The sequence below is a fragment of the Chiloscyllium plagiosum genome, chromosome 6 (assembly GCF_004010195.1).
Source record: "Chiloscyllium plagiosum isolate BGI_BamShark_2017 chromosome 6, ASM401019v2, whole genome shotgun sequence".
In the NCBI taxonomy this organism is placed as follows: Eukaryota; Metazoa; Chordata; class Chondrichthyes; order Orectolobiformes; family Hemiscylliidae; genus Chiloscyllium; species Chiloscyllium plagiosum.
The window spans coordinates 49,393,984-49,410,700 of NC_057715.1; the positions used below are offsets into that span (position 1 = coordinate 49,393,984).

The window sequence follows — 16,717 nt, forward strand, 5'->3', positions numbered from 1 at the left end:
TGAAAGGGATAAACCCTGAAAAGCTTTTATATTTGATTTTTCAAACACCTCCATGGTTCATCCCGATGTGACCTCTGAAATTGACAGGTTACTAAACTCTGACTGTTCCAGGAAAATTTGCAAAGTTGCCAGAGACGAACTTTTAACGAGCTTATGATGAGTTTAATTGGCACAGAGGAGTTTTGTGTTCCATACTGTCCTCCATCCTTGCGAAGATTGGATAGGGTGGAAACTTGGGCAGGACCTCTGACAGAATGAGCTGATGGCCATCTCTTTTGTACTTGCCTGCATTTGTTCCAAACTGACTGTTGTTGGAGAAATCTGGTCTGTTGTCATTGGTCATAGTGGAAGGATGGACAAGTGGAACACATTGGATTGCACTTTCAAAGAGTCAACACTGGTATAAATGGATCTTTTGGCCATCTTCTGTGTATACAATATACAGTAGTGCCTCGACATATGAACGACCCCGTTCACGAACAAATCAGTTTACGAACAGGATTGTAAGTAAAATTTTGCTTCAAAGTACGAACGAAATTCAAGGTATGAATGAAGGTACGAACGCAAAAAGCCCGTGGTTTCATTGTCATTGTTCTGCCTATCTACACGCGCTTTGAACGCAAAAGCTTTCGGGCCCCGTGTGATCTCATTCAGTTCGTCTTTGGCGTGTGCGCGCTGTGAACGTCCAAATTCCAAGCATTCTTATGCTTTATTTTGTTTTTTGCATTAAACTAGCCCTCATTATGGCTCCCACAAAAGTGAAAAGTGGTAGTGTTAGTGGTGTTAAGAAGCCTAAACGTATTACTGTAGAAGGGAAGAAGGAAAAGCTAAACATGAGAATGGTGCTCGCGTATCTGACCTCGCTATGCAGTACGACATGGCAAAATCGACTATGTGTACTATCCTAAAGAACAAAGAGGCACTAAAGGCAACATCACTCATGACAGGCCTAAGGCCTAAATTGTTAGACAAGGTTGAAAAATTATTATTAGTTTGGATAAATCAAAAAGAGCTTGCTGGAGATAGTGTTAACAAGACGATAATCTGCAAGAAGGCTCTACACATACACCATGATTTGTTGGTGACACCGCCGAGTACAAGTACTGCTAGCGTTGAAGAATTTAAATCCAGCAGAGGTTGGTTTGATAAATTCTGTCGACGAACTGGAATCCATAGTGTAATAAGGCATGGAGAAGCGGCCACTTTGGACTAAAAGGCAGTGGAGGACTTTGTGAAGGAATTCAATAAGTTTGTCGAAGATGAAGTTTATGTCTCACATCAAGTTTTTAACTGTGATTAAACTGGACTTTTCTGGAAAAAAATGCCCAAAAGGACCTACATAACCCAAGAGGAGAAGGCACTACTGGGCCACAAACCAATGAAGAACAGGTTAACGCTTTCATTGTGCGCGAATGCAAGTGGGGATTGCAAGATTTAGCCTCTATTAGTCTACCACTCTGAAAATCCTCGCATTTTTAAACACAATAATGTGTTGAAGGCTAAACCCCGGTAATGTGGAGGGCGAATAGCAAGGCTTGGGTCACGTGAATGATTTTTATGGAATGGTTTTGCACAGCTGTCAAGGAATATCTTGAAACAAATAATTTGCCACTTAAGTGCCACTAGTAATGGACAATGCTCCTGCCCATTCTCCAAATTTGGAAGACGACTTGGACATTGAATATGACTTCATAAAAGTAAAGTTCCTTCCTCCCAACATCCAACTCCTCTCATCCAACGCACGGACCAGAATGCCATTGCAAATTTCAAAAAATTATATACGAAGGCTCTGTTCGCCAGGTGTTTCCAGATCACCAACGACACAGATTTGACCCTTTGTCAATACTGGAAGGACCACTTCAATATCTTCCACTGCCTAAGCCTTATTGATAAGGCATGGAACGAGGTCTCTTTCCGTATGTTGCAGTCGGCCTGGAGGAAACTTTGGCCAGATTGTGTACCTGAGAGAGACTTTGAGGGTTTTGAGGAGGAGACATCAGTAAATGTAGTGGACGGGATTGTGACCCTGGGCCAAAATATGGGCTTGGAGGTCAATGAGGATGATGTGGTGGAGCTGGTGGAGGACCACAGACAAGAACTCAGCACATAAGATCTTGTTGAATTGCAACAGGAGCAGGTGAAGGTTATGCAGCAGGAGCATTCTGGAGAGGAGAAAGAAGAGAGGGAAGATGTATCAGTGTTCAAATCAAAGACATTTGTATCAAATGGAGTGAAGTGCAAGCTTTTGTTGAGAGGCATCACCCTAACAAAACTGTGACCAACAGAGCAGTGAACATTTTAAATGACAATGTGATGTCTCATTTTCAGAAAATTCTGCAACAAAGAAAAAAACAAGTTTCTCTGGATCGTTTTCTTGTGGCATCACCAACCTCCAAGAGACAAAAAAGAGAAAAGACTCCGGAAATATCCGAGCAATGGGAAAATTGATTCAGTTCACGAACTTTTCGGTTCGCGAACTGGGTCCCGGAATGGATTAAGTTCGTAAGTCGAGGCGCTACTGTATAATTTCTAAGATTCCAAATGGATGCTAGTGAAGCAACACTCTACTTTGTCTTCCGCCTGATTTTCTTATCAGAAAAGTAAAAGCATGTGGATTATAAATCCACCTCCTGATTTGCATCTATTTTACTCCACTGGTCAAACAAATTAATCCATAATCATAGGAAACCTGGAAGAAGATAATCAACGTTTGTTGATTTCTGGCAGAATTATTAAAGCATAAGGAAGAGAATAAGGATTGTTTCACGTGTTGCCATTCAGGGTGTAATTTTAAATTACCATGCCTATGCAAAATATGCTTTCTTGGTTCCCTTTGTCTTTTTTTTTCAATACAATGAGGTAATTCATTTGAAGAGGGTCACTGCCTTTGTTCCCTCAGTTGTGGCATTCTTGACTAGTTCCCCAGACAGCAGCAGGCATGTGGGGGTCTGTATCTCCCAGATGCTGATGGTGCAGTGCTACTTGTAATGGGCTAGGAGGGAAGCCTCCTAAGTGAAGTACTCAAAAATATCGTTGATGAACTATGTCATGATGCTCATGGCCTCAGAGGAAATGCCAGTGTCGGGGTAACTGATTCGCTGAAAGCTCATCTATTGTCAGATGGTAAATTATGAGGGCTTTCTTCAACCTGCATCATTAATCCTCACTTCTGTATGACGTTGGGCATATCCTAACACATTCCTTTCTGCTGAGAATTGGTAAAGTGTGGAGATAATCATATACAAGGAACACAAGGAAGATTGGTACCATGGTTACTGTACATTGTGTTATGGAAGGAGCTGAAGTTTGATACATCTGTAATTGACTTCCCATGGATACATGTTGCCATTGGTTGCAAACATATTGCAAGACAGGGAGTATGACATCCAACAGGAATTACCTTCCATCAATGTGCAGATAGTGCGCAATCACAAGATCAACAATTTTGCATCAGATTCTTGGGAGTTGCCATGATGCCTTCATTCTGCAGCAACACAGCATCTTTGACTACTTCACATTCTTCAACTGATTGAATATTCGACTTTTAGGACATAAAGAAACCTCAGTCCTCCACAGAAAGGAATGTGTTAGGATATGCACAATGTCAGACAGAAGTGAGGATTAAAGATGCAGGATGAAGAAAGCCCTCATAATTTACCATCTGATAACAATCTCAATGAGCTATTCATCCTATCCACGTCCTACACAGTATCCTGGAATCATAGAGTCCCTACAGTGTGGAAACCAGCCGTTCGGCCCAGCAAGTCCACAATGACCCTCCGAAAAGTATCCCACCCAGATCCATCCCCTAAACCTCTACATTTACCCCTGACTAACGCACCTAACCTACAATTCCCTGAACACTATGGACAATTTAGCATGGCCAACTCATCTCACTTGCCCATCTCTGGATTGATTTCATAAGGTTTGATACGGTCACTCCTCAGCCACCAACGCTCTAGGGAAAATAGCCCAGCCTATTCAGCCTCTCCTTATTGCTCAAATCCTTTAACACTAGCAACATCTTTGTAAATCTTTTCAAGTTTCAAAACAGGGAGACCAGAATTGAACACAGTATTCCAAAAAGTGGCCGAAACAACAATTGTACAACTGCAACATGATAGCCCAACTTCTATACTCAATGCACTAACCAACAAAGGCAAACACACTAAACGCCTCCTTCACTATCCTGTGTACCTTTGACTCTACTTTCAAGGAACAATGAACCTAGACTCCAAGGTGTCTTTGTTTAGCAATATTCTCCAGCACCTTACTACTATGTGTATAGGTTCTGCCTGATTTGCTTTTCGAAAATGCAGCAACTTACATTTATCTAAATTACACACCACCTGCCACTCCTTAGCCCATTGGGTCATCCGATCAGGATCCCGTTATACTGTGGTGAACCTTCTTCGCTGTCCACTATCCACCAATTTTGGTGTCATCTGCAAATTTACTAACACTACCTCCTATGTTCACATCCAACTCAAAGAACAAAGAACATTACAGCGCAGGAACAGGCTCTTCAGCTCTCCAAGCCTGCACTGATTCAGATCCTCTATCTAAATCTGCCGTCTATTTTCTAAGGATCTGTAACCCTTTGCTCCCTGCCCATTCATGTATCTGTCTAGATACATCTTAAATGACACTATCATTTCCGAGCCTACCACCTTCACTGGCAATGCATTCCAGGTACCCACCACCTTCTGCGTGAAGAGCTTTCCATGTATATCTCCCCTAAAAGTGTCCCCCCCACTTTGAAATTGTGACCCCTAGTAATTGAGTCCTCCACACTGGGAAACAAGCTTCTTGCTATCCACCCTGTCTTCACTTCTCATAATTTTGAAGGCCTCAATCAGGTTCCCCCTCAACTGCCTTCTTTCCAATGAAAATAGTCCTAATCTACTCAACCTTTCCTCATAGCTAGCAGCTGCCATACCAGGCAACATCCTGGTGAACCTCCTCTGCACATTCTCAAAAGCATCCACATCCTTTTTGTAATGTGGCGACAAGAACTGTACACAGTATTCTAAATGTGGTCAAACTAAAGTCTTATACAACTGTAATATGACCTGCCAATTCTTGTACTCAATACCCTATCCAATGAAGGAAAGCATGCCGTATGTCTTCTTCACCACTCCACTGATCTGCGTTCCCATCTTCAGGGAACAATGGACCTAAACACCCAGATGTCTCTGTACATCTATTTTCCCCAGGACTTTTCCATTTACTGTATAATTCACTCCGGAATTGCACTTTTCAAAATGCATTACCTTGCATTTGTCCAGATTGAACTCCATAGGCCACTTCTGCGCCCAACTCAGCAACCTTTCTATATTCTGCTGTATTCTCTGACAGTCCCTTTCACTATCTGCTACTCCACCAATCTTAGTGTCATCTGCAAACTTGCTAATGAGGTAACCTACACCTTCCTTCAAATCATTTGTACATATCACAAACAACAGTGGTCCCAGCATGGTTCCCTGTGGGACACCACTAGTCACAGGTCTCCATTTTGAGAAGCTCCATTCCATATTACTCTGTCTCCTGTTGCCCAACCAGTTCTCTATCCATCTAGCTAGAACACTCTGGACCCATGCGACTTCACCTTCTTCATCAGTCTACCATGGGGAACCTTATCAAACGCCTTACTAAAGTCCATGTATATGACATCTACAGCCCTTCCCTCATCAATTTCGTCACCTCTACAAAGAATTCTATTAGGTTTGTAAGATATGGTCATTCCTGCACAAAACCATGCTGCCTATCACTGATAAGCCCATTTTCTTCCAAATGGGTATATATCTTATCCCTTAGTATCTTCTCCAGTAGCTTCCCTACCACTGACGTCAGGCTCACTGGTCTGTAAACACCTGGATTAACCTTCCTATCCTTCTTAAACAAGGGGATATTAGCAATTCTCCAGTCCTCTGGGATTTTCCCCATTTTCAACAATGCTGCAAAGGTATCTGTTAAAGCCCCAGCTATTTTCTGTCTTTCTTCCCTCAGTAAACCTGGGACAGAGCCCATCTAGACCTGGGGACCAGTCCACCTTAATTCCTTTTAGAATACACAACATTTCCTCCCTCCTTATGGCGACTTGACCTAGAGTAATCAAACATCTATCCCTAACCTCACCATCTGTCATGACGAAAGTTAAAAATCACACAACACCAAGTCCAACAGGTTTAACTGGAAGCACTAGCTTTCAGAGCACTGCTCCATCATCAGGTGGTTGTGGAGACATCTGTCATGTCCAACCCATTAAAAATCTCACCCATTTTCTCTGACTCCATGCATAACTTTCCTCCTTTGTCCTTGATTGGGCCAACCCTTTCCCTTATTACCCTCTTGCTCCTTATATATGAATAAAAGGTTTTGGGGATTTGCCTTAACCCTGTTCACGAAAGATATCTCATGATCCCTTTTAGCCATCGTAATTCCTCATTTCAAATTGGTCCTACATTCTCAATATTCTTCCAAAGTTTTGTGTTTTCAGTTGCATCTTCTTTCCTCTTAGCTGGTCTCACAATTTCACCTGTCATCCATGGTTCCCTAATTTTCCATTTTTATCCCTCATTTTCACATGAACATCTACAGCCATCTTATTAACTCTCCCTATTTAATTGGTCCCAGAAAACTGTTCACTTAGCTTGCTGTTCAGACTGCAGTAATCCTCCTCGTGGGGGACTAGCTGCAGTCCCAGTCGTGGCCTCAGCTTCTTTTGGTGCTATTGGGCTTGGAAAACTGTCAGCCTTCAGATTGGCAGGCAGCTCACAGAGATGGGATATGCCCTTAAATGAGGGTACAGCAAAATCTGAGTCATCAATGGGCTTGTCCTTACCTTTCTAACTCCACATAAAGTTATAAACCATCAACTAAGAGTACTATTGTGGATGTGCAAACTGAATTAATACAGGACCATATTATGAGAGTACAGAACAACCTTGGTTATCTCAACATCAATTATCCGAATTTCGGATTATCTGAACAAGATCTCAACATCACTTAAAACTTTTATTAAATTTAAATAAAAGCACAGCAAGAGCAGGTAGCCTGGGCTGGCAGCGGGAGCAGGAACAGGGTTGCGACGGGAACCCTGCTCCTGCTACTGCTACCACCACGGGAACCCTGTTCCTGCTATTGCTGCCGCCACGGGAACCCTGTTCCTGCTATTGCTGCCGCCACGGGAACCCTGCTCCTGCCTGGCGGCTCCACCACGGGAGCCCTATTCCTGCTATTGCTGCCACCCCGGGAACCCTGATCAGTTATCCGAACAAAATACTTCCCGCCCATCTTGTTCAGATTATAATGGTTGTTCTGTAGTGGGTATGTATATAGCAGATTAATTTAGGAAATGCAGTAGTTAACTCTGCAGTAATAGAGCTGTAAAGCATGGAAACAGACCCTTCTGTCCAGTTCGTCCATGCTGACCAGATATCCTAAATTAATCTCCTTCCAATTGGCCCATATTCCTCCAAATTCTTCCTATTCATATACCCATCCAGATGCCTTTTAATGTTGTAATTGTGCCTAGCTCATTCCATATTCACAACACCCTCCGCTTGAAAAAGTTGCCCTTTAGGTCACTGTTAAATCTTTCTCTTCTCACCCTAAACCTATGACCTCTCGTTTTAGACTGTGCTAGCTTGGTGAAAAGACCCTGGCTATTCACCGTATCTCTGCCCCTTGTGATTTTATAAACTTCTGTAAGGCCACCCATCAGAAAGTAGCCTCAGCCTATTCAGCCTCACCTGATAGCTGACACCCTCTAACCTTGGGCACACCATTGTAAATCTTTTCTGATCCCTTTCAAGTTTCACAACATCCTATAGCAGGGAGACCAGAATTGAATGTAGCATTCCAAAAGTTGCCTAACCAATGTCCTGTACAAATGCAACATGATCTCAATATATTCAATACACTGACCAATAAAGGCAAGCATACCAAACTCCTTCACTATTCTGTCTAAAGTTGGTAAGGAAAAGCCAGGAAACTACTGACCATTGAGCCTGACATCAGTGGTGGGCAAGTTGTTGAAGAGACCCTGAGGGACAGGATTTAAATGTATTTAGAAGGGCAAGCACTGATTAAAGATAGCCAACATGGGTAATCATGTCTCACTAACTTGATTGAGTTTTTTGAAGAAGTAACTAAGAGGATTCATGAAGGCAGAAAGACGTGTACTTCAGTAAGGTGTTTGACAAGGCTCCACATGGTAGACTGATTAGCAAAGTTAGATCATATGGAATATAGGGAGAACTAGCTATTTGGATATAGAACTGGTTCAAAGGTAGGAGACCATAGGAGGTGGTTTGCATTCCAGTGAACGTAGGCAGATAATGGGCATGGCTGAACCACTCATATCAGCTGATTTTACCCACACCATACTGTCTCCTGAGGAAATTTAAAACTTGAGTTTCTACTTAGTACTTCACAATGGAACTGATGCATGTAAACAAATTTAATTTTATGTGCCTTATTAACAAAAGAAAACTTTTCAGCATAACTCGAACACCTATCTTTGGCAAATTAAAATTGTTTTCTCTTAGTATGTATGTGGTCCAATGTAATTCATCCTCAGTGCCTTCAACAGAAGCACAGCCAGATTGTTTATCTTGTTGCTCTGACTGCTGAGGTGCTCTTGGCCAATGATCTCTGGGCTTGCAGCCCATGGGTGCTGCAGAAAAGTTTACTTCATTTTCAGTTGTGCAGCAACAGAAATAAAAAGAGAAAATACTGGCAATACTCAGCAGGCCAACAGCTGAAGAGAGAAACAGGTTTGACTTTCAAGTCAATGGCCCACTTGTGAATCACCAGGTAAAACTTGGTCTTTCCTTCCTAACTGGTAAAAATTATAAGTAAAATCATCATTAGGTTACCGTGCCGAAATTGTAGACAAAACATCTTAAAGTTGCTTCTGGACTAAGTAAATATCAAATCAAGCATTTCGGAGATTCTCCTACAAGTTTGAAACAATGTTACTGTGGATAATTAGAAAAAGTTATACACAATAATAAACTGGGCTAAACCCGCGCTAAAAGTGTCCAGTTCCTAAAATGGGAATGTTCAATTCCTAGAACTAACATAACTCACCCTTTTCCACATTAGCATACAAAGTAACAAACTAATCACAAAATACTACCTGGCTGCTGTTTTTCAAAATTTACATTTAAAAATAGAATTAAAGATTTGTCCTATGAATGATCTGTTTACCTCTGAATATTATCAATTAGTTCATGCAATCTCTTTTGTCTTTTTTGAGGAGACAGTTGTGTTTCTGCAGCCAAATCCTTCATTATACGAAAATCAGAGCGAGCCTGGTTGCTTAGCCCTGTGGATAACACATTACCGCAAAATAAATCAATATGGTTATTTTTGCAAGGAAAATAAATCTTACTTTGAATTTCACTTCAAGGTAAGTTATTCTGAAAACATCAGACATGGTAAATATACTCAACATCAAGTGGTAAGCAACCTATGATTGTTTGAGAACCACACTGAACCCAGTGGATTTTATCTAAATCCCAATCATCTACCCACTGTGATATTCCTGACCCACACAACTCCCTGCTCAGCAACATTTTGATATTACAATTATCATCCTTGTTTTTAAACGCCTCCATGTCCTCGTCTCTTTTTGTCTTGTCTTTTCCATCTTCTTAACCATCTACGTTGTCTGCAACCCTCTATTTCTGGCCAATTGAGCAATCTCAATCTTGATCTCTCCACCACTGATGATTATGCCAACATTTGAGTAACACCCATGCTCTAGATTTTCCTCCCTACACCTCTTTTCCTCTCTACCTCATTTTCCTTCTTTAAGTTACTCCTTAAAACCACCCTCTTTGGCCACGATCTTATTTTGGACCTAAGGCTTACTTATATGGTAGGAGCCATATTTTGTTTTATCATTTTTCTTCAAAGTGCTATAAGACATCTTATTGGGTTAAAAGTACACCATAAATAAGTTGCAAAATCAGCTACACTTCGAAGTAAAGCTTAAATTTCTGGTGCCTATACAATACAGTAAGAAAGAAGATTCATTTTGCCTGCCTTCTGATTATGAAAATTAACAGTTGGCCAACCCAAGGGTAGGCAATTCAGGTTAAAACTGGACAACCAACAGGTCTCCCATCTTGGTGTGGTGGCCTCCCTGGCGAGGTGACCTCTTGGCCCAGCATGGCCTCAATGTGGACTTCAGCCTTGAGCTGATTCCAGAGCAGTCTCCCAGCCTCAAGAGCCCGGAGATGAAATGTGGCGTGGTCTGGAGTCAGGATCTGGTGCAGAGTGGAGGTGAGCTGCGAATGTAGACTCGGTTGGAAAGATGGTTGCTCTGAGCTTTTTCTCTTTTTCCTAATTTATTTCAACAATCTGCAATGCTGGATTTCTTATTTCTTTATTTTCTAATGCTTTTTTCATAAGCAGTTGTACTGAAGAATCTGTACCTTGGAACCTTTGTACCTAATATGGCACTGTAAGTGGTGACTTGTAAAGTTTTCACTGTACTGATCTGAGTACATGATAATAAAGTTAATTAAATTCAGATTCATAATTAACTCAATAAGTATATGTTCAGTACGTGATTATTTGGTTAGAAATCTTTTGTTTGTTACCTGTAAGGTAGCAAAACTCTGGAATGAGGTGAACTAGACGTGGGGCCACATCCATGGAACGATTTTTACTTTTTAACCAGCTGACTAGCATTGGCTGTTTCAGATCAGTGATGGAGGCATCATATTGCTGTGTACACAAAAAATAAAGACAATATTGAACAAAATCCTAAAAATAAATATATAGTAACAGAAATTTTCAATGATGATAGTTCAAAAGATATGATAGTAAATCTGTGAGCTCTACTATACCCCAATGTAGTACACCCCACACACACACCCCTCACACACACACACACACACTGAACACACACACCCCTCACACACACCCCCACACACACCCCACCCCCACACACACACACACACTGTTAAAAATTATACCTCTATCATTCTAGAATATTTAGCAACAGTAACCCATTCACATTTAATGACTTTCTTTTTGGAGGTGGTTTTCTGTATGGCTGAGATGCAGATTTCTGAATATATACCAGCAATACCGAACTTTGTTGATGTGCATCAGAAAATCATTATCTGTTGCTAAGTTACTGACCGTTTGAATTAAAAATTTAGGGCAAGTCATCCACAACTTCCAAAATGTGCTGACAGTAGTTGAGGTGCATATCTTGAAAACATGACTTGTGTGCTCTCAGTAACAATAATTTTGGGCTAAATATATATTTTAACAAGGGCATCATCTTTAAACGACAGTTGAAAAAGATAACGTTACTCAAAACGTAACTCAGGGACCGTACAAACACACATATATACAAACATACAAATAAGGAGCAGCTATCGGCTATTCAGCACCTTGAATCTGCTCCCCATTTGATAAGATCATGGTTGATCCGGTGTGGCCTCATACCTACTTTCCTGTCTACCTCTTGTACTCCTTTATTAATGAAGCATCCATCTAAATCAGCCGGAAAAATATTTGATGATCCTTTCTCCACTATTACTGAGAAAAGAGTACTTCACAATCAAATGACCTCAGAGGAAAAAAGACTGCTAATCTATGGGTTTTAAGGTGAGAAAGGTTTTAAGACGATATGAGGGGCAATTTTGTTTTTACAGAGAGTGGTTCATTTGTTTTATGAACTTCCAGATGAAGTGGTGGATGCGGGTGCAGTTACTACGTTTAAAAGACATTTAGACAATTTACCACAGAATCCCTACCCTTACAGTGTGGAAACAGGCCATTCGGTCCAAAAAGTTCACAAAAATCCCCTGAAATGTGTCCCACCTAGACCCTCCTCAAGCCTGTAACCCTGCATTCCCATGGTTAACTCATCTAGCCTACGCATTCCTGGACACTACGGGCAATTTAGCATGACCTGCACATCTTGGACTATGGGGGGAAACCGGAGCACCTGGAGGAAACATGCGCAAACATGGGGAGAATGGGCAAACAATACCCCGGGCGCTGCAAAGCAGTAATGCTAACCACTGAGCCACCGTGCCACCCTTATAATTTATATGCATAAGAAATGTTCAGAATGATATGGACCAAGCACAGACTAGTTTAGTTGGGGTTATGGTTGATCATGTACTAGTTGGGACGGAAAGGTCTGTTTCCGTACTGTATGTCTCTATGGCTCTGTGTCTTAAGTGGAGACTATCAATTTTTAAATTGCCTTCTAGTTCTTGTCTGTACCACAAAGAGAAACATCCATTTCATTGTAAAGATTGTATCATATTATTTTGGTGTTTCTTTGATTGTTAATCAAGTTGGAAAATAAATCCTTTAGAAACCAAGGATTGTGAAAAGCATTGCTACACTTTGCAAGTGCTGTATACAGTATTATTTGTTCAAGTGTTGGAGTATGGGGCAGGCAGAGTTGGGAAAGTAGTTTCAGATAAGCTAGACTCAATTGGTGTATATGAAGGAAAACTTGGCTGGCATGAAATAGCTGATTGATCTGTGGAGTTGTGACTGCTTATTGATAACAAATGCTTTCTGTCTATCAACAACTATACAATTGGCCTGCAGGCAGCTAACAAGCTTATACATATCAATGTTTGAGGAAGAAGCCATCACACTTTTAATAAGAAAAGAGCAGTTCTTCTTTCCCAGCAGTCAAAAACACCTCAAGCCTGAAGAAAGTCATTCCTTTGTCCTGAGCAGTTTCTATAAGCTGTACCTTAAACCAATAAGTCAGAGATGTTACACGTGTGAATTAGTTGTTCTGTGGCTCCTGCAAGCAAAAGCACCTGAAGAAACAGCACTAAAGAGGTCTTTACAAGGCAAAAGAATCATTATGGACAAGGGTCATTGAATAGCATTGCCCGTCTTTCTTTCCAACCATAAAGCCCACTTTTCTGTTTGTCTATGTCTGTCTGTATGAGTGGGGAAGTTTTATAAAGTGGTTTGAGTTTTAACTGGTATGTCACTGGCTTATACTTGATTATCTTTGGCTAGAATCTAAATATTCTTAACAAATATAGTTTTCTCGTTTAGTACGATACCTGGTTCATACTTCCAATCAACTTGGATCTAAAACACAGGTAAACTATATTATGATAACTCAAGGATAACCGAGCTTGAGTTCCAGCATACCATCTTAGTGAGGTGTAACAGTCTCAATTTCCATCTAGATCTTATATGATTTAGTAATAAGATCATGTCATCCTCCTAAAACTTCAATGCATGCACACTCAACTACCTAATCTTCTTTTAGTAGGTAAGCCCATTATCCTAGGAATCAGTTGACTGAACATCCTCTGAACTGCTTCTAATGCTAAAACATATTTCCTCACAAAAAGAGACCAAACTATTTGGTCCATACATTACTCCAACTGTAGTCTCACCATTGTCCCACACAACTTTAGCAAAGTTTTCCTACTTTGATATTCTATTCCCCTTGAAATAAATGACACCATTCTATTTGTCTTCATGATCAGTTCCTGTCCTTGTGCAAGTTTTGTGATTCATGTACCATGTCCCTTAAATGATTCTATCCTGCAGCTTTGAAACCTTTCTCCATTTAAATGTTATACTACAGGAACCTGCGAAGAAGTGGAGTAAGTGTGCTGGCCTGCTAGTAAGACTGTGACTAGGGGTTTCAAGACCCCCCTTCCTAGCTTACTCCTAGCAAATGTACAATCTCTGGAGAACAAGATGGATGAACTCAGATCACGGCTCAGCTTCCAGTGTGAACTGCAGGACCGCTGCGCATTCTGCTTCACAGAAACCTGGCTCAACCCATTCGTTCCCAACTGCGCACTTTAGGCTGATGGTTTTTCTATCCATTGTACGGACCTCAGGTAAGACAAAGGGTGGAGGGGTTTGCTTTTTAATCAACAACTTGTGGTGCATGGACATTGAAACCCTGGGCAGCCACTGCTCCCCAAAACTTGAATTCCTCACCATTAAATGCTGGCCTGTCTTCCATGGGAATTTACTGCTGCTATACTAACTGCTATGTACATACCGCCACAAGCAAAGGTTGAGAAAGCTCTGGATCGGCTATACTCCACTAGTAATACCCTGGAGATGGAACACCCCGAGGCCCTGTTTATTTTAACTGGCGACTTCAATCAAGCCAATCTAAGGAAGGTATTGCCTAAGTAACACCAGATCATTACCTGCCCCACCAGGGGCCTGAACATTTTAGACCACTGCCACACCACTGAGAAGGATGCCTAGTACTCCATCCCCTTACCCTCATTTCGGGAACTCCGACCACAATGCCGTATTTCTTCTCCCAGCTTACAGGCAAAAGCTCAAGCAGGAGACCCCCTCGTGGATACAGGTTCAGTGCTGGTCAGAGGAGGCAGAGGATGAACTCCGGTGCTGTCTGGAATTGGCTGACTGGGCCATGTTCAAATAGTCCACAGGTTCCTTGGACGAGTATGCCACCACCATCACAGACTTTGTCAGCAAGTGTGTGGAGGACTGTATACCAAGGAAGTCAATCTGGGTGTTACACAACAGGAAACCCTGGATGAATCAGGACATACAGAACCTGCTAAAAAACAGGTGTGAGGCTGTCAGGTCAGGAAACCCATTCAAATGTAAGAAATCCAAGTATGACCTTCTCAGGACCATTAAGACAGCCAAGGACCAATACCGATCCAAAGGAGAGACCCAGTCAGACACCCGGCGATGATGGCAAGGACTGAATGACATCACAGGTTCTAAAAAGAGACATTGCAAAATAGCAGACGATGATACATCCCTCCCAGATCAGCTGAACGCCTTCTATGCTCACTTTGAACAGAATTTCGGCAAAAAGGTAACACCTATTCTGACAAGTCCTGACAAACCTATCTCACTGCATCAGGGGTCAGATCTATTTTCCTTCACGTGAATCCAAGGAAAACGATGGGACCAGATGGAATACCAGGCTGTGCACTCAGAGCATGCGCAGATCAACTGGCAGGGGTCTTCTCTGACATCTTCAACCTCTCCCTGCAGCAGGCCACTGTCCCTGCCTGTTTCAAGAAGGCCAACATCATCCCTGTGCCTAAGAAGGCTCATGCAACATGTCTCAATGACTACCGCTCAGTGGCCCTAACTGTAGTGATCATGAAGTGCTTTGAAAGGCTGGTCATGGCATTAATCAACTCCAGCTTCCCCACTACTCTTAACCCACTCCAATTTGCCCATTGGACCAACAGATCCACGTCAGATGCCATATCACTTGCCCTTCACTCCTCCCTAGAACATCTTGACACCAAGAACAGCTACGTAAGAATCCTACTCATTGACTACATTTCAGCCTTCAACATTATTACCCCCTTGAGAATGATTACTAAACTTAGTGATCTTAAACTAAGCCCCACTCTCTGCAACTGGATCCTCAGTTTCCTTACCCATATGCCACAATCAGTGAAGACTGGGGACAATATTTCATCCTCGCTAACACTCAACACTGGAGGCCCCTAGGAATGTGTACTCAGCCCCCTACTGTACTCACTGTATACCCATGACTGTGTTGCCAAATATCAGACTAATGCCATTTACAAGTTCACTGATGACACCACCATAGTCGGTCGAATCTCAGATGACAATGAAACAGGCTACAGACTGGAGATGGAAGACCTGGAAAAATGGTGCACTGAGAACAACCTAGCCCTCAATGCCAGCAAAACCACAGAACTCATCATTGTCTTTATGCGGGATATTACTCATGCCACCCTATACATTAACAGCACAGAGGTGGAATGAGTGGAGTGTGTCAAGCTCCTGGTAGTGGTCATCCACAACAAGCTTTCTTGGACTCTTCATGTGGACGCACTGGTTACAAAGGCCCAACAATGTCTCTTCTTCCTCAGGCAGCTGAGAAAATTTGGCATGAAGGCAAATACCCTCGCCAACTTTTGTAGGTGCACCACTGAGAGTATTCTGTCTGGATGTATCACTGCCTGGTATGGCAACTGTACAATCAGAATCGGAGACAGTTACAGAGAGTGGTGAACTCGGTCTGGACAATCACAAAGGCCAACCTCCCATCTACAGAATCCATCTACCAGGCCCGCTGTCAAGGAAAGGCCGCCAGCATACTCAAAGATCCTTCTCACCCTGGCAATGCTTTTCTACAACCTCTACTATTGGGGAGAAGGTACAGAAGCCTGAACACACGCACCTGCCAGTTTCGAAACAGTTCGTACCCTACTGTTGTTAGAATACTGAATGGACTCACAAACTCTCAGCATTCGCCTGTACCAGTGCTTTTATTTTGCTGCTGTTTACCTATTACTTACTTATCTATGCTATTTAACAATGTTATCTGCCCGCATTCCTCGCAAGACACAAGCAATCTCCCAGAGGTAACATTGGCTAAAGGACCTGAACTGAAGGGAATTTATATTTGCCAGGAATTGGTGTTGGAGAGACTGTTAGGTCTGAAGGCTGATAAGTCCCCGGGGCCTGATGGTCTACATCCCAGGGTACTGAAGGAGGTGGCTCTAGAAATCGTGGATGCGTTGGTGATTATTTTCCAGAGTTCGATAGATTCAGGATCTGTTCCTGCGGATTGGAGGGTGGCTAAGGTTGCACCACTTTTTAAGAAAGGTGGGAGAGAGAAAGCAGGAAATTATAGACCAGTTAGTCTGACCTCAGTGGTGGCAAAGATGCTGGAGTCGATTATAAAGGATGAAATTAC

The 16,717-nt window shown here is 42.1% G+C and overlaps 1 protein-coding gene across 1 annotated transcript in view; it reads right to left on the reverse strand.

Annotated features, from left to right (window-relative positions):
* Positions 1 to 16,717, reverse strand: part of LOC122551133 (piwi-like protein 4) — a 166,965-nt gene that overhangs the window by 85,720 nt on the left and 64,528 nt on the right. The window contains exons 8-9 of the mRNA XM_043692759.1: positions 10,617 to 10,743; positions 9,217 to 9,334 (exon numbers count right to left, since the gene is read on the reverse strand). Of these exons, the coding sequence (XP_043548694.1) occupies positions 9,217 to 9,334; positions 10,617 to 10,743 (245 nt within the window). The remainder of the gene's footprint in view (positions 1 to 9,216; positions 9,335 to 10,616; positions 10,744 to 16,717) is intronic.